The sequence below is a fragment of the Cajanus cajan genome, chromosome 2 (genome assembly GCF_000230855.2).
Source record: "Cajanus cajan strain Asha chromosome 2, NIPB_CcT2T_4, whole genome shotgun sequence".
NCBI lineage: Eukaryota > Viridiplantae > Streptophyta > Magnoliopsida > Fabales > Fabaceae > Cajanus > Cajanus cajan.
This window is the reverse complement of record NC_138518.1, coordinates 3067732-3092009: the sequence shown is the minus strand read 5'-3', so window position 1 is coordinate 3092009 and position 24278 is coordinate 3067732. Positions and strand designations below refer to the sequence as shown.

At 33.8% G+C, this 24278-nt stretch overlaps 1 protein-coding gene across 1 annotated transcript; it reads right to left on the bottom strand.

Annotated features, from left to right (window-relative positions):
• Window positions 1-21301: 21301 nt before the first annotated feature.
• On the bottom strand, window positions 21302-24065 carry LOC109794776 (cytochrome P450 82A3-like). The gene is made up of 2 exons (XM_083067811.1): window positions 22976-24065; window positions 21302-22144 (listed from the first exon to the last, which is right to left on the bottom strand). The coding sequence occupies exons 1-2, from the start codon at window positions 23924-23926 to the stop codon at window positions 21515-21517; spliced, it is 1581 nt and encodes a 526-aa protein (XP_082923937.1). The 5' UTR covers window positions 23927-24065; the 3' UTR covers window positions 21302-21514.
• Window positions 24066-24278: the final 213 nt, after the last annotated feature.

Sequence of the window (24278 nt, the reverse complement as noted above, 5' to 3'; positions counted from 1 at the left end):
GTTAAAAAGTGAAGTGTAATGAAATAGCATCCTTGAGAGGCCAAATATGAGGGTTATTACTTTAATAAATTTATTAAAATTAAATAAAAATTTCCTAAAACAGGTTATCTACGGAAAATTCCGTAGATAACATTATCTACGGAAAAATCCGTAGATAACATTATCTACGGAAAATTCCGTAGATAATGTTCCGTAGATAACGTTATCTACGGAAAATTCCGTAGATAACGTTATCTACGACCATTTTATCTACGGATTTTTTTCCGTAGATAATCCGTAGATAATTGACATTTATCTACGGATTTTTATGTTTATCTACGGATTTTTCCGTAGATAATCTTGATTTTTCTTGTAGTGTTACTTCGTAAAACCCTCCTGCCATCCTAACAATTTGGTTGATAAGGGAGTAACACAGATGAAATCTGGGACAACCTTTGTTCAAGAATTCAGTAGCTAGTACTGAGTCAGACTCTATGATTATATGATATGAGAGAAATTTATCCTTTATCAGTCTCAAACCATGAAAAATGGCCCATAATTCAGCTTGTAGCACTGAACAGTTTCCAATCAAACCTGAGAAAGCCAATATAAAGTCTCCATTGCTGGTTAAAAAAATAATAATTATTTATATGATCGTTAAATAATAAATTAATTACCACAAAAAAATTAATTTTAGTGTACTGCAATATCGACTGACTTGCAAAATAATCATAAATGCACATTCCAATTTTGCTTCTCTCGCAACTACAACCCATTTAAAGACTATTTAGAAGATGTCACGTCAGCTTACGAGTTCAGTACCTTGTATACGGGGTTATTATTTTAATTATATTTATATAATATATATTTTTCATACTTATTTATACACATGATCTCCACATCCTTCTGTCAAAGAAACATTAGTACAAAAAGGGTCTTTCACGTCAGAGATTTTGAGCCTTTTACGTCGGAAAAGGCTCCGACGTTAATACGGGAGACGTAAATTTACGTCGCCTGTCAAAGACGACGTAAATTTACGTCAGATATTCCTAGTGCCCGACGTAAAAAGGGGCTAAAAAATGACGCAATAATTTACGTCGGACATGGTCTAGTCTGACGTAAATTATTGCGTTCTTTTTTTTTTAATATTTTGATTGTTTTTTAATATACCCAAAACCTGCATATATATAATCGAGAATATAAAACAAACCAGGCAGTCCAGAATATAAAACCTAAATCAGGCAGTCCAAAATAGAAATTTAAATTATATTTCAAAATTGAATGACAAAGAAAATAATATATAAATCTTAAAAAGCATAAATTATGACAATGTAAATCCTATTATCCTAAAAAAAGCTATAAAACATATGTTTGTCAATGCTATCAAACTAGAAACATAATATCTAACTAACTAAACTTAGAAATCTAACTAATGTATACTTTGAAGAAAAAAAGTTGCCCAATGTTCTCTTATCTTGATGATCTGATAGACTATGGCCAAGGCCAAGGAATCCAAGAGGTGATATACTAAAAGAACCAAGAGGAATGAGATGATCTTAAAGACCTTTTTCTTATGTTTGTACATATAGTAGCTCTTTTGTATAGGTTATTTTTGCCTTTGTATTTGTGAGGCACTTTACTTGCTTTTTCTAGTGTTTGTATATTGATTTTAAGGTAGGCTACTTGGAGAGTTTAACTCCATTTAACCTCCCTAGTTGATACATTCATTTTGTATTTTTTCAGTAGAGAAAAGGGGGTGACATTTAGCAATACTTGAGGGTGTGAGTAGTAATTGGGCCAGAACTGGGCCTAGGCAAAATTTTGCATATTGGACTCATTTTGCTCCTAATTTTTCATAGATTTGATTTAGCTAGGTCTCATCATCATATGATGAACCTAACTAAACCAAGTCAAATATTTTTGAAATAAATCTTGGAGCAATTTGGAGCCAAGGCTGCCTAGCATTCTCTCTTGTTCATGGCCGAAAATTACTAGTTTTCCTTCTAGTTTTTGAAAGCTTCTCCTCCAAGTTTCTAAACCATTGTAAGTTAGGCTGACCTTACCATGGTTCTTAAGTGAACCATGGTCAAGGATAGCTTCTCCTACAAGTTTTAGAAACCATGGATGGTTAGCTACACCTTACCATGGTTCCTAGTGAACCATGGTTAAGGTTAGCTTCTCCTAGAAGCTACCTCCCCTATATATTTGTAAAACCCTCTCTTGTATTCACTTTTGGACATTTATGAGAATTAGAAATCAGATTTCTCTCTCATTTTCAAGAGTCAATTTCGTGAGAACTAGTTCCTAGTTTTCTCTCAAGGATCCTTCTCCTAGAAGCTTGGTTCCTCAAGATTCCTCACTTCTTCAAGAGGTGACCAAACATCCTCAAAGGTGCTTCTCCTCCATTGAAGCTTCTTCAAAGGAGAATTCCAAGGTCAAAACGTGATAACCTCATGGAGTATTTTCGGTCCTTGCATGGAAGCTTGGATGAACATCAATCTTCACCAAGTGCTTCCATCAGTTTTGGTATCTAGAGCCTAGTGCTCTTGAGGTTTGGTGTTCTAATATTTTTTTTGTATGAATCCGTGTTGTATCTTCCTTCTCCTATGTCTAAATATGTGTTTGCTGCATGGATCTAAATTTTCTAAATTTTTTTGATAGATCCTATATGTCACTTAAGAAGTAAGTTGATTCATGTTCTTGCTTGTTTCCTAATCCGTGAATCACTTGTGTTGTTCTTTAGGTTCTCTTGTTCTTGTGCGTTTTTGTATTTTCTTGAGTCTTCTCCATTCTATAACATGTGTCCGTGATTGGACAACATTCATTGAGCATAGATTTTGTTTTTGAATCACTTGTTTTGTCATAGAAGTCATGTGTAGTCCTTTTCATGTTGAAAATTCCTAGACTAGCTTGTTGACCTAACATTTTTTTGTGTGTCCGAAATTTTTGTGTATTTTCTTATTAAATCTGAACCTTACCTATATGTGCTTTTGATTTACATATTTGAGTTCATGATTTGCTATTAGTTCTAGCAAATTTCTTAGAGTTAGGTTTCCTTTATGTCTTGTTAAAAGTTTGTCAAGAAAATGCTTCAAACACTCTCCTATTAGGTTCTCTTCAATTCTTTGGTGTGGCTGAAACTTTTATAATTTTTGTACTCATTAAAACAGAGGCAAAACAGAGGTTTAAGTGTGTGAAAAGCATTAGAAAAGCAAAAGAAAAAGTGCTTAAAAATTTGACATAAAAATAGCACAAAATTGTGAAGCACTAGTTTAATGATGCATGTGAAAACCTCTTGTTTTGTGTGAAATATTTTTGCAACAGTTTTAATTCATCAAAACCGAGTTTCATATATGTTAAAAAGGCATTAAAACTCCTGGTTGTTAAATGAAAAATAAGTGAAAAATATATTGCCAAAAGAAAAGAAAGAAAATAGCAAAAGAAGAAGCCAAAAGGAGTGAAAAACTAGTTTACTAGCTCTCGGTTTTTGGTGTGTGTTTGCTTACATATTTTTCGGTCCAGCCAAATAGTTTGTGTCTTATTTTTGTTTCTAATCTTATCTTTTGTTTTGTAATCCATTCTAGTGCCTTTGATAGGATATCTTTTGTGAGCTAGCTTTCCAAATTAGCCTTAATTGTTGCTTGTCATTTTTGTGGAGTTCTTTCTAGTCTTGTCTCATTTTCTTCCACCAATTGGTGTAGCTGTTCCTAATTGTTCCTTTTCAATTTTTGAACTAATATTCCAGCATCTTAAGGTGTGTTGAGTGCCTCTTGGAAGGTGTTGAAGGCCAAGCTCAAGGTTAGCCAATATTGAAGGACTTTGGTGGTGACCTAGGAGCTTGTTTCTCATTGGATTGGTTTCTTGGAAATTCATACACCTAGGAGTAACCACCATCAAGGTTGCTTCTAAAGAGGAGTGAAACACATTGAGAGGCTGCAAGCTAGGTGGCTGAATTGGAGAAAGAAGGAGCAAAATTTTTGTGAAAATTTTGTGAAGAATTTAGTAACAAATTTAGTGACAGAAATTTTTCTTCAAAAATTTCAATACCAAATCCGTCACTAAAGTTGTCACTAAATTAGTGGCTGATTTTTGTTTCTAAAATTCTTGGTGCAGCCACTAAATTTTCTTTAAGTGAATTTACATTTCATTTGGTGTAAATTTGCATTTCATTTGAATGTGAATTTGCACTTCATTTGGTGTAAAATTTACATTTCATCTTTGTAATCTTTTAATTTCCAAATTTTTGTACAGGGCCTTTATTAAGGAGTGTCTTGGAGTGCCTTTGGTGTATCTCCATCTCTCCTTAAGTGATCTCATAGTAATTTCGTTTAGTACTTGTGAGAGGGTCCTTGAAGGTCTTTGGTGCCTTTCAAGCTCTCACCTAGGTTTAATTGCTTTCCACGTCTAGTTTATATTTTATTGTCTTTAAGTTTTCATGCAATTTATGTGTTCAAGTTTTGATTGCATTGCTTAATTGTACACATTAGGCACTTGCTTGTTATTTTTCTTTTGAAAAGAACTTTGTGAAAACATTTTGTGCAAGGCAAAGTACAAAGGGGTTTAGAGATTTTTACTTGAAGAGGCTTGGTTATTAAGTGGCTCGATAGTAGCTCACCTCCCTCCAAAGTTCAATTTGTACTCTTAGACCTCCAACTGCCAAGTCTAGCACTTCCAAAAATATTATTTTCTTAAAATCTATTTTTGTGTGAAGAGAAAAATCTTGTTGTTTAAAATGTCTCAACAATCCAACTATAGTGGAAGTGATAGCTCTCCTAAAAGCATTTCTTACTTAACAAAAGAGCTAAAATCACTTAAACTATGGAAGAAGCAAGAGGCCTTTCAAAAAGAGAAGGAGAAAATTGAAAGAGAGGCCAAACTTGCTATCCTAGATGAGAAGTTGAGAATTCTTAAACAAGAAGAAGAAAAATTCAAAGAAGACATGAGAAAACACAAAAGAAGAAGAAAAATGAAAATCAAAAGAAAAGAAGAAATAGAAAAAAATAAAGAACTTTGTGCAGGGAAGAGTAAAGAGGAAGAAATATTCTCTAAAGGATTTGTGACTAAAGAGAATTGTTTTAGTACTAAAACTCCTATGAAAAAAATTCTCTTTATTCATATAGATCTTAACTCTTGCCCTCATTCTACCACTAGTCTTGAAGAGGAGATTCATAAATCCATTATTTTTAAAGAAAAAGAGTCTCAACTTCAAGAATTGGTGAAGGAGAAGTGGACTTCACTTAGTTCCACTTCTCATGCTACTTCCTTGGTGGTGCCCAAGGTAGATAGTCTTCCTACCTTAGTTGTGTCAATAATGCACCCAATTTATGGAATATATTATTTGTTGGATATAACATATGAACCTTCAAGGTTCCTTGTGACAAATTCTTTTCATAACTATCCAACAAATAATATAATCCAAAATTGTTTAGGAAATTTCTTAGTAGTATTTTCCTTATTTTCTAGGAAATGCCTAGGTTACCACATAGGGTACTTTAGGCAAGATGTTTTAATTTTTAGGATTAAGTCTTTAGTGTGCTATAGTTTTAGTATTAGCACATTTTTAGAATTTAGTAAAATACCTAGTCTATGTTTAGGAGAGGATCCTATTCATTATATTAGTAGGTCTAGCATAATAGATTTCTTTAGGTTCCATGAAAGGATTCCTTCTAGGATATACCTTTCACACTTATTTGATGAAAATATCACCTCTTATGAATTTTATTATATATTTGTAGGTATGGCCAATAATCATGAGGACCCTCGAGATTTGAGGTCAAATCCTTTTCAAGAGGGAGGAGATGATAGACTATGGCCAAGGCCAAGGAATCCAAGAGGTGATATACTAAAAGAACCAAGAGGAATGGGATGATCTTAAAGACCTTTTTCTTATGTTTGTACATATAGTAGCTCTTTTGTATAGGTTATTTTTGCCTTTGTATTTGTGAGGCACTTTACTTGCTTTTTCTAGTGTTTGTATATTGATTTTAAGGTAGGCTACTTGGAGAGTTTAACTCCATTTAACCTCCCTAGTTGATACATTCATTTTGTATTTTTTCAGTAGAGAAAAGGGGGTGACATTTAACAATACTTGAGGGTGTGACTCGTAATTGGGCCAGAACTGGGCCTAGGCAAAATTTGGCATATTGGACTCATTTTGCTCCTAATTTTTCATAGATTTGATTTAGCTAGGTATCATCATCATATGATGAACCTAACTAAACCAAATCAAATATTTTTGAAATAAATCTTGGAGCAATTTGGAGCCAAGGCCGCCTAGCATTCTCTCTTGTTCATGGCCGAAAATTACTAGTTTTCCTTCTAGTTTTTGAAAGCTTCTCCTCCAAGTTTCTAAACCATTGTAAGTTAGTCTGACCTTACCATGGTTCTTAAGTGAACCATGGTCAAGGATAGCTTCTCCTACAAGTTTTAGAAACCATGGATGGTTAGCTACACCTTACCATGGTTCCTAGTGAACCATGGTTAAGGTTAGCTTCTCCTAGAAGCTACCTCCCCTATATATTTGTAAAACCCTCTCTTGTATTCACTTTTGGACATTTATGAGAATTAGAAATCAGATTTCTCTCTCATTTTCAAGAGTCAATTTCGTGAGAACTAGTTCCTAGTTTTCTCTCAAGGATCCTTCTCCTAGAAGCTTGGTTCCTCAAGTTTCCTCACTTCTTCAAGAGGTGACCGAACATCCTCAAAGGTGCTTCTCCTCCATTGAAGCTTCTTCAAAGGAGAATTCCAAGGTCAAAACGTGATAACCTCATGGAGCATTTTCGGTCCTTGCATGGAAGCTTGGATGAACATCAATCTTCACCAAGTGCTTCCATCAGTTTTGGTATCTAGAGCCTAGTGCTCTTGAGGTTTGGTGTTCTAATTTTTTTTTGTATGAATCCGTGTTGTATCTTCCTTCTCCTATGTCTAAATATGTGTTTTCTGCATGGATCTAAATTTTCTAAATTTTTTTGATAGATCCTATATGTCACATAAGAAGTAAGCTGATTCATGTTCTTGCTTATTTCCTAATCCGTGAATCACTTGTGTTGTGCTTTAGGTTCTCTTGTTCTTGTGCGTTTTTGTATTTGCTTGAGTCTTCTCCATTCTATAACATGTGTCCGTGATTGGAAAACATTCATTGAGCATAGATTTTGTTTTTGAATCACTTGTTTTGTCATAGAAATCATGTGTAGTCCTTTTCATGTTGAAAATTCCTAGACTAGCTTGTTGACCTAACATTTTTTTGTGTGTCCGAAATTTTTGTGTATTTTCTTATTAAATCTGAACCTTACCTATATGTGCTTTTGATTTACATATTTGAGTTCATGATTTGCTATTAGTTCTAGCAAATTTCTTAGAGTTAGGTTTCCTTTATGTCTTGTTAAAAGTTTGTCAAGAAAATGCTTCATACACTCTCCTATTAGGTTCTCTTCAATTCTTTGGTGTGGCTGAAACTTTTATAATTTTTGTACTCATTAAAACAGAGGCAAAACAGAGGTTTAAGTGTGTGAAAAGCATTAGAAAAGCAAAAGAAAAAGTGCTTAAAAATTTGACATAAAAATAGCACAAAATTGTGAAGCACTAGTTTAATGATGCATGTGAAAACCTCTTGTTTTGTGTGAAACATTTTTGCAGCAGTTTTAATTCATCAAAACCGAGTTTCATATATGTTAAAAAGGCATTAAAACTCCTGGTTGTTAAATGAAAAAGAAGTGAAAAATATATTGCCAAAAGAAAAGAAAGAAAATAGCAAAAGAAGAAGCCAAAAGGAGTGAAAAACTAGTTTACTAGCTCTCGGTTTTTGGTGTGTGTTTGCTTACATATTTTTCGGTCCAGCCAAATAGTTTGTGTCTTATTTTTGTTTCTAATCTTAGCTTTTGTTTTGTAATCCATTCTAGTGCCTTTGATAGGATATCTTTTGTGAGCTAGCTTTCCAAATTAGCCTTAATTGTTGCTTGTCATTTTTGTGGAGTTCTTTCTAGTCTTGTCTCATTTTCTTCCACCAATTGGTGTAGTTGTTCCTAATTGTTCCTTTTCAATTTTTGAACTAATATTCCAGCATCTTAAGGTGTGTTGAGTTCCTCTTGGAAGGTGTTGAAGGCCAAGCTCAAGGTTAGCCAATATTGAAGGACTTTGGTGGTGACCTAGGAGCATGTTTCTCATTGGATTGGTTTCTTGGAAATTCATACACCTAGGAGTAACCACCATCAAGGTTGCTTCTAAAGAGGAGTGAAACACATTGAGAGGCTGCAAGCTAGGTGGCTGAATTGGAGAAAGAAGGAGCAAAATTTTTGTGAAAATTTTGTGAAGAATTTAGTAACAAATTTAGTGACGGAAATTTTTCTTCAAAAATTTCAATACCAAATCTGTCACTAAAGTTTTCACTAAATTAGTGGCTGATTTTTGTTTCTAAAATTCTTGGTGCAGCCACTAAATTTTCTTTAAGTGAATTTACATTTAATTTGGTGTAAATTTGCATTTCATTTGAATGTGAATTTGCACTTCATTTGGTGTAAAATTTACATTTCATCTTTGTAATCTTTTAATTTCCAAATTTTTGTACAGGGCCTTTATTAAGGAGTGTCTTGGAGTGCCTTTGGTGTATCTCCATCTCTCCTTAAGTGATCTCATAGTAATTTCGTTTAGTACTTGTGAGAGGGTCCTTGAAGGTCTTTGGTGCCTTTCAAGCTCTCACCTAGGTTTAATTGCTTTCCACGTCTAGTTTATATTTTCTTGTCTTTAAGTTTTCATGCAATTTATGTGTTCAAGTTTTGATTGCATTGCTTAATTGTACACATTAGGCACTTGCTTGTTATTTTTCTTTTGAAAAGAACTTTGTGAAAACATTTTGTGCAAGGCAAAGTACAAAGGGGTTTAGAGATTTTTACTTGAAGAGGCTTGGTTATTAAGTGGCTCGATAGTAGCTCACCTCCCTCCAAAGTTCAATTTGTACTCTTAGACCTCCAAGTGCCAAGTCTAGCACTTCCAAAAATATTATTTTCTTAAAATCTATTTTTGTGTGAAGAGAAAAATCTTGTTGTTTAAAATGTCTCAACAATCCAACTATAGTGGAAGTGATAGCTCTCCTAAAAGCATTTCTTACTTAACAAAAGAGCTAAAATCACTTAAACTATGGAAGAAGCAAGAGGCCTTTCAAAAAGAGAAGGAGAAAATTGAAAGAGAGGCCAAACTTGCTATCCTAGATGAGAAGTTGAGAATTCTTAAACAAGAAGAAGAAAAATTGAAAGAAAACATGAGAAAACACAAAAGAAGAAGAAAAATGAAAATCAAAAGAAAAGAAGAAATAGAAAAAAATAAAGAACTTTGTGCAGGGAAGAGTAAAGAGGAAGAAATATTCTCTAAAGGATTTGTGACTAAAGAGAATTGTTTTAGTACTAAAACTCCTATGAAAAAAATTTTCTGTATTCATAAAGATCTTAACTCTTGCCCTCATTCTACCACTAGTCTTGAAGAGGAGATTCATAAATCCATTATTTTTAAAGAAAAAGAGTCTCAACTTCAAGAATTGGTGAAGGAGAAGTGGACTTCATTTAGTTCCACTTCTCATGCTACTTCCTTGGTGGTGCCCAAGGTAGATAGTCTTCCTACCTTAGTTGTGTCAATAATGCACCCAATTTATGGAATATATTATTTGTTGGATATAACATATGAACCTTCAAGGTTCCTTGTGACAAATTCTTTTCATAACTATCCAACAAATAATATAATCCAAAACTGTTTAGCAAATTTCTTAGTAGTATTTTCCTTATTTTCTAGGAAATGCCTAGGTTACCACATAGGGTACTTTAGGCAAGATGTTTTAGTTTTTAGGATTAAGTCTTTAGTGTGCTATAGTTTTAGTATTAGCACATTTTTAGGATTTAGTAAAATACCTAGTCTATGTTTAGGAGAGGATCCTATTGATTATATTAGTAGGTCTAGCATCATAGATTTCTTTAGGTTCCATGAAAGGATTCCTTCTAGGATATACCTTTCACACTTATTTGATGAAAATATCACCTCTGATGAATTTTATTATATTTTTGTAGGTATGGCCAATAATCATGAGGACCCTCGAGATTTGAGGTCAAATCCTTTTCAAGAGGGAGGAGATGATAGACTATGGCCAAGGCCAAGGAATCCAAGAGGTGATATACTAAAAGAACCAAGAGGAATGAGATGATCTTAAAGACCTTTTTCTTATGTTTGTACATATAGTAGCTCTTTTGTATAGGTTATTTTTGTCTTTGTATTTGTGAGGCACTTTACTTGCTTTTTCTAGTGTTTGTATATTGATTTTAAGGTAGGCTACTTGGAGAGTTTAACTCCATTTAACCTCCCTAGTTGATACATTCATTTTGTATTTTTTCAGTAGAGAAAAGGGGGTGACATTTAGCAATACTTGAGGGTGTGACTAGTAATTGGGCCAGAACTGGGCCTAGGCAAAATTTTGCATATTGGACTCATTTTGCTCCTAATTTTTCATAGATTTGATTTAGCTAGGTCTCATCATCATATGATGAACCTAACTAAACCAAATCAAATATTTTTGAAATAAATCTTGGAGCAATTTGGAGCCAAGGCCGCCTAGCATTCTCTCTTGTTCATGGCCGAAAATTACTAGTTTTCCTTCTAGTTTTTGAAAGCTTCTCCTCCAAGTTTCTAAACCGTTGTAAGTTAGGCTGACCTTACCATGGTTCTTAAGTGAACCATGGTCAAGGATAGCTTCTCCTACTAGTTTTAGAAACCATGGATGGTTAGCTACACCTTACCATGGTTCCTAGTGAACCATGGTTAAGGTTAGCTTCTCCTAGAAGCTACCTCCCCTATATATTTGTAAAACCCTCTCTTGTATTCACTTTTGGACATTTATGAGAATTAGAAATCAGATTTCTCTCTCATTTTCAAGAGTCAATTTCGTGAGAACTAGTTCCTAGTTTTCTCTCAAGGATCCTTCTCCTAGAAGCTTGGTTCCTCAAGTTTCCTCACTTCTTCAAGAGGTGACCGAACATCCTCAAAGGTGCTTCTCCTCCATTGAAGCTTCTTGAAAGGAGAATTCCAAGGTCAAAACATGATAACCTCATGGAGCATTTTCGGTCCTTGCATGGAAGCTTGGATGAACATCAATCTTCACCAAGTGCTTCCATCATGATCTCATCTTCGGGCAATGGAGATGGATCTTGAAAGACCTGAAACATTAACTTAAGTGTCATTAATATGCAATGTTAATTATCCTAAAGGTAAATATACTTAAATAAATTTTGATATGAATTACCTGCGCTCAAGAATCAGTAATACCCGTAGAAACTATGGCTCTCATCCAATACATGATGTAATAGCCACATTCAAACGAGTCTTGTTGCTTATTACACTAAAATGAGAAACAAATAACTATTATTTCCAAAGTCAATAAATTTAAATATTATTGCCTGTATTAATTAATTTGCTAACCTTAGGATATATGAAGTGTAATGTCTTTGCTGATCTGCTTCTTCCACTTAAAATATTAGCTCCAGACACGATTCTAATTAAGTGAAATAAAATAAGATGTTAGCCAATATATATAATTACAGTTTTAAAACATAATGAAAAATTTTAGTTACCCTTGTAATTGACATTTAATTTCGTGTCTTCGTTTTCGATGTAGTGAACAAAATCACACCACGGTGTATTCCTTAGGAATGATTACCATTAACTGCCAATGGGACCTACATTGTATGACAAACAAATTAGTTATAAAATTACTATGATTAAAAAACCAATTAAAAAACTAACCCGTCAATGTATGAATCCATGTATATATCTCTTCCTGATTCACTTATCCATGTTTGCATATATTGTTGGATGTGGACCTGAGTGTTTCTTGATTTTTGAATGGATTGAGGCTCAATAAATCCATATACTTGTGCTTGTGCTTGCTCCACACTCAATTTGTCCATGTACCTAACACAAATAATTATTATAAGTGAAATGTAATTATTGAAAATTTAGACTCATAAAAGAAAATATGACTTACATGGCCCACAGTTGTATGATAGATATATTTAACATGGAGTTTCCCCTAACAATCTCTAATGCATCAGGCAGAGATATGTACAGTGGAACATCAGAGCTATCAACTTCAAAAACTTTAATGTCCCACTGCAATTGAATTGGTCTCTTCCTTAATCGTGGTAATATGGTTAGAAGCGTAGATATGGGATCATCCTCAGCTTCTGCGATATTAGCATGATCAACATGAGGTTCTCTCATGACCTCCTTACCACGATTGATAAAATCCTAAAGAAATAATCAAAATTAGTTAAACAATAATAGAATTATAATAATATAAAAGAGCAATAGTAGAATTACTTTTGCCCGTGCTGAAAGCGGCATAACCAAACGTTTTGGTCAAGCTAAGAATGTGTCGGTTGCCTGCCCCACTAGTTGAACCTCTGTATTGGGCAAAGGCACTGGAGTAGCATCATCTTGAACTTGGTCAACCACAACCCGTGTCCAGTTTGGCTGTAGAGGGACACCATGGATGGTTGAGCCACCCTCAAATACTCGGCCAATAGCCACTAACCGTAGGGGGTCATCCTCAACATATAACTCACACTGGTTTGGTACATCAGTGTGAGTCTGTTCTGCTGAGGGATCTGGAACAACACAACTCCCTTTAGTGCTGAGTCAAACACCATCATGAGCAACTACAGTCTGTTGCTGAGAACGAGCCAAAAGTTCAAACTTCTGTTCAAACTGATGGAATCATGCTTAGGAAGGCAAGATATCACTTCTCCTAGAGTTTGCCATCACAAACTCTTCTCGAATGTTCTTCAATTTGCCTTCAAACTGCATCTCCATTCTCTGCATCGCCTCTTGACTACAAGAGTCAACAGTGCTCCTCAATGATCGTGCACCAAAGAAATCTTGGTGGCTCCAAGAACCACCAACACCACGCACACGGCCTGCGTGCTCTGGCCTTCCTATGGCCGTTGTGAGGATATCATCCCGACCATGGGAAACAAATGAGCCCTGGGTGGTCTGCTCAACTAAACCCTCCTGCAACATATTAACAATAAGTATACCCTAAACTACACTTATGAATTAAATGATTTGAAATGAAGAGTCTTAGTTTGTATATTTTTACTTACTATTTTATCAGCAACGACCCTTGCAGACTCAGAAGTCATTTGCCCATCTGATTTTGTCCGGGCTGCTATCCACATCTCATGGCGGGGAGGTGACTCCACACGGTCAGCAGACTCAACCCCTGCTGCCTCTGCCCTTGCCTTCTTCATTTCTTTTTTTTTTCTTTCATATCCCCCTCTTGACAATAGATGAGGTGCATCATTCTTGCTCTGTCGTTCTTGGGCAGCTATTCTTTTGGCCTACAATAATACCAAAAAGAAAATGAGATTAATTAAAATATACCTTAAGTATTTGTGTCAATGTAAGAGTTGTCAATAACTAACCTACCAAGAAGGGTCCAATCGAGTGGCACAAAATTACATCCACTCCTCATCAGTGATCTGGTACTTTAGACAGGGAGTCTCATTTTGTTGCTCTCCAAATACATACTCCCGTGTCAAGAAAGTCTTGAAGTCTCTCCACCTAGTGGCAAGGGCAGATAACATCTTCCTCCTCATGACCTCAGTGTTGGGAATGTCAAAATTTTGCTATGAAAATAACAACAAATAATAAATAATGTATTTAAGTTATATAATATTGAAAGGATGTGAAAGTATATACCTGAATATCCTGCCACATGAGGTTCTTGTCAGCCTCCTGAACGTCATCCCATGATGGAATGATAATAGAAACATGGCGTCGAGCTAGGACTCCCAAATAGCTCTTAAACTTTGCAACATTTAGGCCTGACGCCTTGCCAGAACGAGGATCCACCTCAACCGGTGTCCTCTCCTTGGCTATGCGTCCAGCTGTCAACCCAGACAATCGGGTGACAGATCTACCTTCCCTCCTTCCACTGCCAGATCCCGAATCCTCCATAATCCTGAAATATAAAGCTAATGCCTTTAAAATTAAAATCAAATATGTGAAGTGTCTTTTACGAATGAAAAATTTGTTACATACATAACGTTCAGAAAAGTTTATGACAATGCATGAAAATATGTGCCACACATGACGTAGATTGCATTCATCCATAACAATATAGCAACAAAATAAATAATAAAAAAATAAATAATACACAAACACAAACATATTAGGTTGGAATATTTTCTCATATTCCTTCATCATGATCACTTCGAATAGCATGTATTTCGTCCACTTCATTGTCTGCAATAGGACCAAATGATCTTCTTGAGAAAGACGGTGTCTCATGCATATCTAGAGACTCATCTTCGTGAGTTCCATGCATGGTTCTTCCTTCGAGGACCACTGACCATTTCTCATTACATGGATTCTTGACATAAAAAATTTGTCTTGCTTGATATGCCATAATAAAATGTTCATCCTTATAACCGACCTTGTTCAAATCAACCAAAGTAAATCCTAAATCATCTGTCCACACACCCGTCAACCCATTTACACTTGAACACAGGCACTCTAAACGTAACATAATCAATTTCCCATATGTCTTGTATGACTCCGAAATAACTCATAGATGCTGTAATGGGATTTTTATCTTTAGAACTAGCAAAGTGCACAGCCTCAGCCTGAATTGTAACCCCACTGTTTTGTACTCTACTTTTGTCATCTTCTATCTTTGTATAGAAACAATATTTGTTAATGTCATACCCACCAAATGTAATCACATCATTGTTAGGCCCACGAGCGAGTCTCAAAAGTGTATTAGAAGCATTAACCTCACCGTAAACCTTTTTCTTAAACCAAGCTAAGAAACTCTTGTTATGTTCATTCAATACCCATTTCTCATTCATTCGGGGATGTGCTATCTTGATTTCATCTATGTGTTCAGATATGTAAGGAATTACTTCATCAGTGTTGTTCAATATGTACAAATGTGCTTGGTCAACTTTTGTTCGACTCACAGTTCTAATCTTTAAACTTCGAGTATACCCTTACCAAATTGTTTCCCATCATGTCGAGTCTTAGGAATTCCTATTGGTTCTGATTTCGACATGTACCCTGAACAAAACTTAATGGCTTCTTCTGCAATGTACCTCTCTACAATAGAGGCTTCTGGGCGGTATTGATTCTTGACATAACCTTTTAAGATCTTCATGTATCTCTCAACAGGGTACATCCATCTAAGATAAATCGGGCCACACAATCGAATCTCCCTAACCAAATGAACTATCAAATGCACCATGATATCAAAAAATGAAGGTGGAAAATACATTTCCAATTGACACAAGATTGTGATTGCTTCATTTTCTAACTCATCTAACTTTACAGGGTCAATTACTTTGTTGCAAATGGCATTGAAGAATAAACACAATCGAGTAATAGAAACTCTAACAGAAGATGGTAAAATGTTACGAATAGCCACAGGCAAAAGTTGTTGCATTAACACATGACAATCGTGAGACTTTAAACCAATCAACTTCAAATCTTGCATAGACACCAGAATCTTAACATTTGAGGAGTACCCTTGTGGAACTTTCACACTCCGTAAGCACTCACAAAAGCTTTTTTTTCTTTCTTTGATAGAGTATGACAAGCTGGAGGCAAGTAAGTGCGTCTTCCAATAGATTGAGGATGTAACTCAAAACGTATACCCATATCCACCAAATCTTGTCGTGCTTTCACACCATCTTTAGTCTTTCCTTTGATGTTTAGCAATGTCCCAATTACACTATCACAAACATTTTTCTCCACATGCATCACATATATACAGTGTCTAACATCTAGCTTGCACCAATAAGGAAGATTAAAGAATATTGATCGTTTCTTCCAGATATTTCTCTCAGATGACTTCTTTTATACGTTTTTCCGAACACAATGTTAATGTTCTTCACCCGCTGATACACTTCTTCACCATTGCGCGGTGTCGAGGCAATTTCATCCTCCTGACATCCATTGAATGCTTTCTTCAATCTACGGTATGGATGACTACGAACAAGAAACTTACGATGCCTAGTGTACGCAGTCTTTTGCCCATGTTTCAATTGGGTATAACTTGTGTTTTCTTCATATATAGGACATGCATAATGACCCTTCACACTATACCCACTCAAGTTACCATATGCTGGAAAATCATTTATTGTGCAAAATAACATTGCACGCAAAGTGAATTTTTCTTCACGATATGCATCAAAGACCTCCACTCCTGTCTCCCACAACATTTTCATGTCATCAATCAATGGACTAAGATACACATCTATGTCATTTCCTGGTTGTCGGGGTCCTGATATCATCATAGATAACATAATATATTTTCTCTTCATGCATAGCCAAGGAGGCAAATTGTAAATGACCAACAAAACTGGCCATGAACTGTGTTTACTACTTAAGTTCCCATAAGGATTCATGCCATCTGTAGCTAGACCAATTCTCAAGTTTCTTGACTCTGCACCAAATTCTGGAAATGTTTCATCAATCCTCTTCCATTGCAGAGAATCAGCTGGATGTCGAAGAAAATTGTCACATTTTCTACCATTTTCATGCCATGTGAGGTTTTTTGCATCCTCTTTAATGGCAAACAATCTTTTAAACCTAGGTATTATTGGCAAATACCATAACACCTTAGTAGGGGGACCCTCTATTTCTTCCTCACCACTACTTCCATCAGTTTTCTTTTTGAACCACGACAATCCACATGTCGGACATACTTTCAGTGTAGCAAAATCATTTGTATACAATACGCAATCATTAGGGCATGCGTGTATCTTCTTATACTCCAAACCCATTGGACATGGTATCTTTTTTGCTTCATAGTTGCGATTAGGTAACGTGTTATCTTCTGGAAGCATCTCCTTCAACAACTCCAACAATTCTGTGAAACTTTTATCAGTCCAGCTATTTCTTGCTTTTAAACTAAACAATCTTAAAGTTGCTGATAATCTTGTAAACATACTGCATCTTGGGTACAATGGTTGCTCAAAATCAGACTTTAAGGTATCATACACATGTGCTCTTTCAAAATTTCCTTCACCAACATCACGTATCATCTCTTCTAAATTATCGTCCATCCCTTCAAAATTTTCAGTTGTTGACACCGTTGGAATGTCTAATATTTCTCCGTGCCATGTCCATACTGTATAACTCTTCACAATACCATATATAAACAGGTGATCACGTATTTCCCCAACTTCTTGACGTATCTGATTCAAACAACGAACACATAGACAATAATATGCCCCTTTTATGGGTTTCCCATTTTCTCTTGCAAACTGCAAGAACTCTTCAACTTCATTTTTGTACTCTTGACTAATGCGACTTGCATTCATCCAACTTCGATTCATTATCTATATATTAACACAAATTAACTATTGACTCAGTTATTCATAATTTTTCTAACCTAAACTATAACCCTAAAAAATCGATAGTAATTTCGGATAAAATCCATAAATATTTCTACTAATACGATGATAAACTAAAGGTCAATGCATTAAAAAGTCCCTCTTTAATGCATCTGGAACGGCCCGTTTTGAAACCAGAACGGGTCGTTCCAGATTCAAAATAAACAAAGATTTATGCATCTGGAACGGCCCGTTCTAAAGTCAGAACGGCCCGTTCCAGCTACATAATTCTTTGTTAATTGTTTATCTGGAATGGGCCGTTCTGGTTTCGGGACGGCCCATTCCAGATCAACAATAAACAAACAAATAAATCAAGCAGAACGGGTCGTTCTAGTTGCAGAACGGGCCGTTCCAGATGAACATTAACAGAAAATTTAGAAATTAATTCGTTTAAGAAAGTTACCTCACTTGTCAAATGTGCATAATCTTAGGCTTAGTCTGGAATGTGCAAACACACGAACTTAGACACTTACAGATTGAGAGAAGAAGATTGAGAGAAGAATGAAAGAAAACGAAGGGACGCGCGCGGGAAGTGAAAAGAACGTTGCTACTATAGTGACTAATTTACGTCGGACATTGGGGGATCCGACGTAAATTAGTCAGTCAATATTTACTAAACTGCCACCGCGTTTTTATAACGTCAGGGTTTCACTTTTCTAACGTAAAATGAGTGACGTAATAACCCATTTTTGTACTAGTGAAATAATAATGATGGAAACATCATCATGGTACCTGTGAAATTTTGATCAACTCGTGAAAATCTAATATGAAGATATTCAATATTGGCGTGTTATTTTGTTGAAAAGAGTTGATTGTAATACCTGCTTTAATTCATTTGCCAATGAAAAGAACTTTATTCTGCTTCCTCTGCAATCTTGATGAACTAATAAAATTAGAAAATGTAAATAATAAGAATGAACTTAGGGCTTTGCAATCTTAAAGTTAATTAGTTTTGTAAATTAAAATATTAACTATATTGCACCTGAAACAAATATCTTAGCAAATAATTAAATTAAATAAATTTGGAAAAAGCTTACCAAATCTAAATTAATAATGGTCAGAGTAGACACCTGTAATTAAATTTGCATATTCACACGTTTAAATTTCAGTTAAAGCTGTTGTTAATTTCTATGATGTGTTAGTATTTGTTAATATCTTGATGTGGCTTCTTTGATGGAAGAGAAAGAAATTCAAGCATCAAACTCTGATGTTTTCATGTTTAATTAACAACTATAGATGTGCTTAAAAAGGAGATTAAGGAAACCAATGAAGAGCAAGCACTTGTTGAGCTGGCCAAGATAGAGGCTTTAAAAGACAGATAATGAAGCTCAAGAAAATAGGAAGCTCCCTTAAGAGTATACACGATCAATACATACAGATACAGTTACTGAGCAAACCAAAAAGCATACTCATCTGTTAGAGCAAATCCAATCATCGTGACCATTTTCGACAAGTTATTCTAAAATGCCAAATCCATTATTTTGATATAAGCAATTAAGCATTGTTTCAATTTAAGCACAAACTATAGTTTCAGATAAATCATCATTCCAAAGTGATGCCTTGTAAAAGCCTTGCATGAAGCATAAATTAATCCAATAATCAGTTATTATAACCTCTCCTCCAACAATGGCACGCATGTTACTCTAACTAAGCAATAGAAATCTATACGAAAAAGAGCTAGCATTGCAATAATCAAAATTTGTACAATTAATTTCCTATATGACAGCAACATTACACAGAAGCATAGTCTGAAGAAGTTAGTGTTGCTTTCTAACCACGAGAAGTATAACCGCTGCATTCAATGTTTTTCTAGTTTTATCAACAAATTAAGTAGAGGAAGGTTTCTTTAGTACTGATATGGATTACGAAGGAATTACTTGTAGATTTTCTTACGGAATTAAATTCACGAGAAATATTTCCTGGGGATATAAATTCACAAAAAAAAAAGTCCTCAATTAAATGTATAAAAAAAATTATTAAAAAAATGCTTGCGACATTTTTCTGCGGTTTATTAAAATAATGTTAAATATTTTCTGTCAATCTAGATTCGCAATAAAATCCTCAAAAAGTATACAAAATTACTCGCTCACGGAGAATAATCCTATCATTAACATGATGGCAGCAAATTCACAAAAAAAATTTCTGCTAACAATTTTTCGTAGGAAACTAGCAGGAAACCAGCACATTTCTAGTTGTGTGCTCTAAAAAGGGATATATTCATCATGTAATGTAGCTGTTGAAAAAATATATAAATTTGTTAAACACACTTTTAGTGGTGATTTAAATAGTTATTAGTATATATAATTTAAGTGAATAGTTAAACACCCTTTATTTTTAGTTATCATAAACAAACTTTTATTATTCGTTATAATTATCGGTAATATTTTTATTGACTTTGGATACATTAGCTATAATTTAATTGATGATAAATAGTTTAGAAACTATTTATATTGTCATTAAAAATTAAAATAATTACCCTAAAAGTATAATAATTATCATTAAAAGTAATTTTTGTGCAGTGATGGAAGACATTGATGATGATAATTCATCATGCAAATAGTGATACGTATACTAACATACTATATAAAGAAATATAAAGAAATAATATAATCTCATGATAAAGTTATATAATAATTTATATAATCTTTTATTGTTTCGCTATATTACTTAATTTACTTTTTTTTTTGTTTTTTCTCTCTTATTGTTCCTTGAAAATATATATATAAATAAATTTTTAAATTTTATGACAATGTTTTACAATTAATAAAAAATTCTTTAGTTCCCTAATGGTGTGTTTGAATGAGAAATTTTACAAATTCAAGGAATTTGAAATTCTTGGTATTTGAATTACTTTGATTTCAATTTCTATCATTCTTAAAATATTTTGTTTGGATAAGTCAATTCAATTTTTTTAAAATTTTAAATTGTTAATTTGGATATGATAATTTGATTCTATCATGATAAAATTGATTTTAAAAATATATTTATATGTTGAGATTTTTAAATAAAATTTTATAAAAATATTTAATAATTTTAAATATTTAATAATTTTAAAATTAATATTAGATAATATTTAATATTTTTTAAAGTATTTTTAAATATTCAATAATTAAAAATATGAAGATATAAGATAAAATATATAAGTGAAATAAGGGGAAAAAATATGAGGAATTTCAAATTCTTACCTTTTTGGGAGAATTTGAAATTCTACTATTTCAAAGATTTTCACAAATGTTTAGATTTCAAATTTTTTTGTAAATTCTCCATCCATACAAAGTATTTCACCTCAAAGAATTTAAAATTCTTCAAACAAATGAATTACTCCATTAAAATTCCTCATCCAAACATACCTTAAAGTTATTTTTTTTTTAATTTAATACGTATTAATTTAAGTGCAAAGCAAAATAAATATGTAAGTATATAATTAATGTTTTATTTAACATAACTACATGATACAATTAAAATAAACCACATTCAATTATAAATTATTGAAAAAGCGTTGTGAAACACGGCTAGAAAAATAAGAAGCAACAATTTTCATTAAAAAATTATTCTCTAGGATTTATCTTATTTATAAAAAAAAAAACTAAATAATGGGTTTAGATGAGTCGGATGAATACTGAGTAGAGTAGTCTTGTAAACTCTTTAGATTTTTTTTTTTTTTTAAAAATGTCATGCACGTGAAGGGAAAACACTCTTAACGTGAATGTGTAACTTTGAGATGGATCGAGTTAGTTAGATTTGCGGATCAATCTCAACTTACTTACATTCCTACTCATATCATTCCATTCACATAATTCAAAACACCCTAAAAAAACGGGAATAATGCTCAAGTCCTTTTTTCTATAATATTCTTAATCTATTACAAGCAAATTAATACACTAACACAAATAAACTCGTAGCAAGATCATATTATTTGTTTCATGACAATTAAATGACGATGATACATCTAGCGAGCTTTTGCAAGGAACAAAACTATCACATGGTTACATAACATTTTCAAAGGAAGACACGATTTAACATACAATTGACCACAAAGCATCACATTATTTGACATCAAAGTATCAAACAATATGAATCACACACAGACCACACGACTAACATAAGGATTATAAAGTTTCATAATAGTTGGGAGTGAGACGTGGCTTAACCAAAATCTCAAGTGGAGTGGCTTTAGTATTCGTGAATCCAAAGATTTCAGTCATATCAAGAGATTCAGTTGATGGATTCAAAATGTCAAAGGAGTGCAAGAAATTAGCCAGAGCGAAATGAGCCATGTTTAAGCCAAGGGACATTCCAGCACAGATCCTTCTTCCGCTTCCAAACGGTAAAAACTCATAATTGTGACCCCTAACATCAACATCTTTATGAGTAGTAAGAAATCTTTCTGGTTTGAATTCCAATGGATCCGACCAGACACTAGGGTCTCTATGAATCTTCCACAAGTTTGGCATTAGGCGAGTTCCCTTTTTGATGTGATAGCCACCTAAAATACAATTCTCTATAAATTCACGAGGTGATGAAAAAGGTGCGGGTGGATACAATCTTAGTGTCTCTTTAACTATAGCTTGAAGATACACCAGTTTACTCATATCTGACTCTTTTATAAATCCATCTATGCCAATTTGAATATCAATTTCTTCTTTAGCCTTTTTCAATACATGAGGATTTCGCAATAGCAAACAAAATGCCCATGTAAGAACAACAGCAGTTGTATCAGTTCCGCCCAAAATCAACTCCTGTAAATAATAAGTTCTAACTTTATCAGAAGAGTAGTTTAATTATCTAAGAAAAATAAATAAAATGGAAAATTATATATTATATTCAATCTTTATCATGATAAAATTTCCTTTATGTCCTAATTTTACCTAGTATTCTCGACATATAATTAGTATTTAATTATTAAATATAAAAAATACATACGTAACTAAGAAACTAGTTACATGTACCAATTTTATATTTATACCTGCTTTTATATAAAAGTATTCATTGTCAACTTCCAACTTTCTTCTTATAGTTCACAAAAGCCACTATATTGGCCACCACACGAGATTCTTAGGTAATGTTTATCTTAATTTTTTATATTTTAAAAATGTTATATAGCTAATATTAAAATTAAATACTTTAAATGAAAGTTAAATTATATAACATATTAATTAATGCTATAAATATAAAGCTAGAAGATTGTATTATACAAAATAAAAAGAAGAAGAAGAAGAAAATACTAGAAGTCCAAAATAAATTCAACCAGTCCCCATGTTAATCCCTGTTTTACAGGTTTGAATGTCATAAAAATGAAATTTCACTAACTCTTTCAGAATTCACACCGTATTATTACTAGTATAAAAAAAGTAAAATAAAAAACACTTTGTACTTCTGCATATTTTTAAAACATGTAAAAATAATATTAATTAAAATTGATGATTAATAATCAGCAATTTGAACAATTTTTTGAGTAGTTATTAAAAATAAAATGAGATATATATAAAAGTTATAAACATAAAATTGTATTAAAAGAAAATTTATCTACACCAAAATAAGCATAATGGTAAAGATATAGTAGTGCTTACCAAGGATGTGGCTTTGCATATGGTATCAGCATCAAACCCCTCAATCTGTGCACCATTAATCTTAGAAATCATGACGTCCATGAAGTCACGTTCTCTTTCATCCTTTTCACCCAAAGCCTTCTTTTCTTGGTGTTCCACCAACCACTCACTCAACAACTTGTCAATTTCCTTAGCGTTTGCTTTCATGGCCTTCTCATAACCCCCCAAATCCAACCCTCTCAAACAAGGAACCCCATCAGCCACCGTGAAAGTCCCCATCAACCGCATGAACTCCCCTATATTCTCCATAAACCTTTGCGCTTTCTCTTTCCCTTCCACATGGGTTACCCCGAAATACCTCTTCCCAACCACCATTCGCACAACCATGTTGAAAGTCAAATGTGACAACCATTGTTTCATTTCCACCGACACGTAGTTACCCTCGTTCTTTTCTCTGCACCAAACATCGTAAAGCTCCTTGATCGAGGTTTGAACCTCGGAGACACGAACGTGGCTCAGTTGCTCGATTCGGCGATTGGAGAGAAACTCGAACGTAACTATTTTACGTAACTCGCGCCAATATGTCCCGTACGGTGCCAAACCAACAAATGCTTGGTTGTACGACATGAGTTCAACGGCAACGAGTTTAGGGCGAGAGGAAACGGCAAGGTCGTTTTTGGTGAACAATTCCTTCGCCATTTCCCAGTTGCTGAGAACCAAAGCGGGTTTGACACCGAGCTTGATGGTGAATAAGGGTCCATACTTATCAGCCAAATCACCCAACGTTTTATGGGGTGTTTGTGAACTATTCAACAATTTGAGGTGACCTAGTATTGGCCATGCACCTGCAACTAGTGGAGCTTCTTTACCTTTAGATTTTTTCCATACAAACAAAAATAACAAGATTAGAGAAAGGAATGCAATGGCACTAGTGGTAGTGTTTAGGTTTAGGCAATTTAGGAGAAAGTCCATTTTTGCTAGCTATTTTGCAATACACTGCAATTGCAATTTGAAACCCTTCTCCTTTCTTCATTTATAGGTATCTGATGTATCTAGGATAGGGTCATGGCCGATTGGTTTGACCAATATGACGCCATTTTTTAGACCATTCATCAAAATTGTACTTGGAATCATCAGAGAATTCAAAATAATGGTTTTGTGTGTATATCAATAACTTATAATTCTATGATTTTATTAATAAAAGAGATATTCTTTTTTTATTATTTTTTACTTTTTATTTTTTAACTAATTTTTTAATTATTATTACACTTTAATTAATTTTATTTAATTATTTAAATGTTTTAAAGTTAACTACACAAATTTT

Excerpts from the sequence above, each read along its gene's own strand:
- LOC109794776 (XM_083067811.1), bottom strand. The coding sequence starts at position 23,926 with ATGGACTTTCTCCTAAATTGCCTAAACCTAAACACTACCACTAGTGCC. Across the intron at positions 22,145-22,975 it reads TATGCAAAGCCACATCCTTG|GAGTTGATTTTGGGCGGAAC; the intron begins GTAAGCACTACT and ends TATTATTTACAG.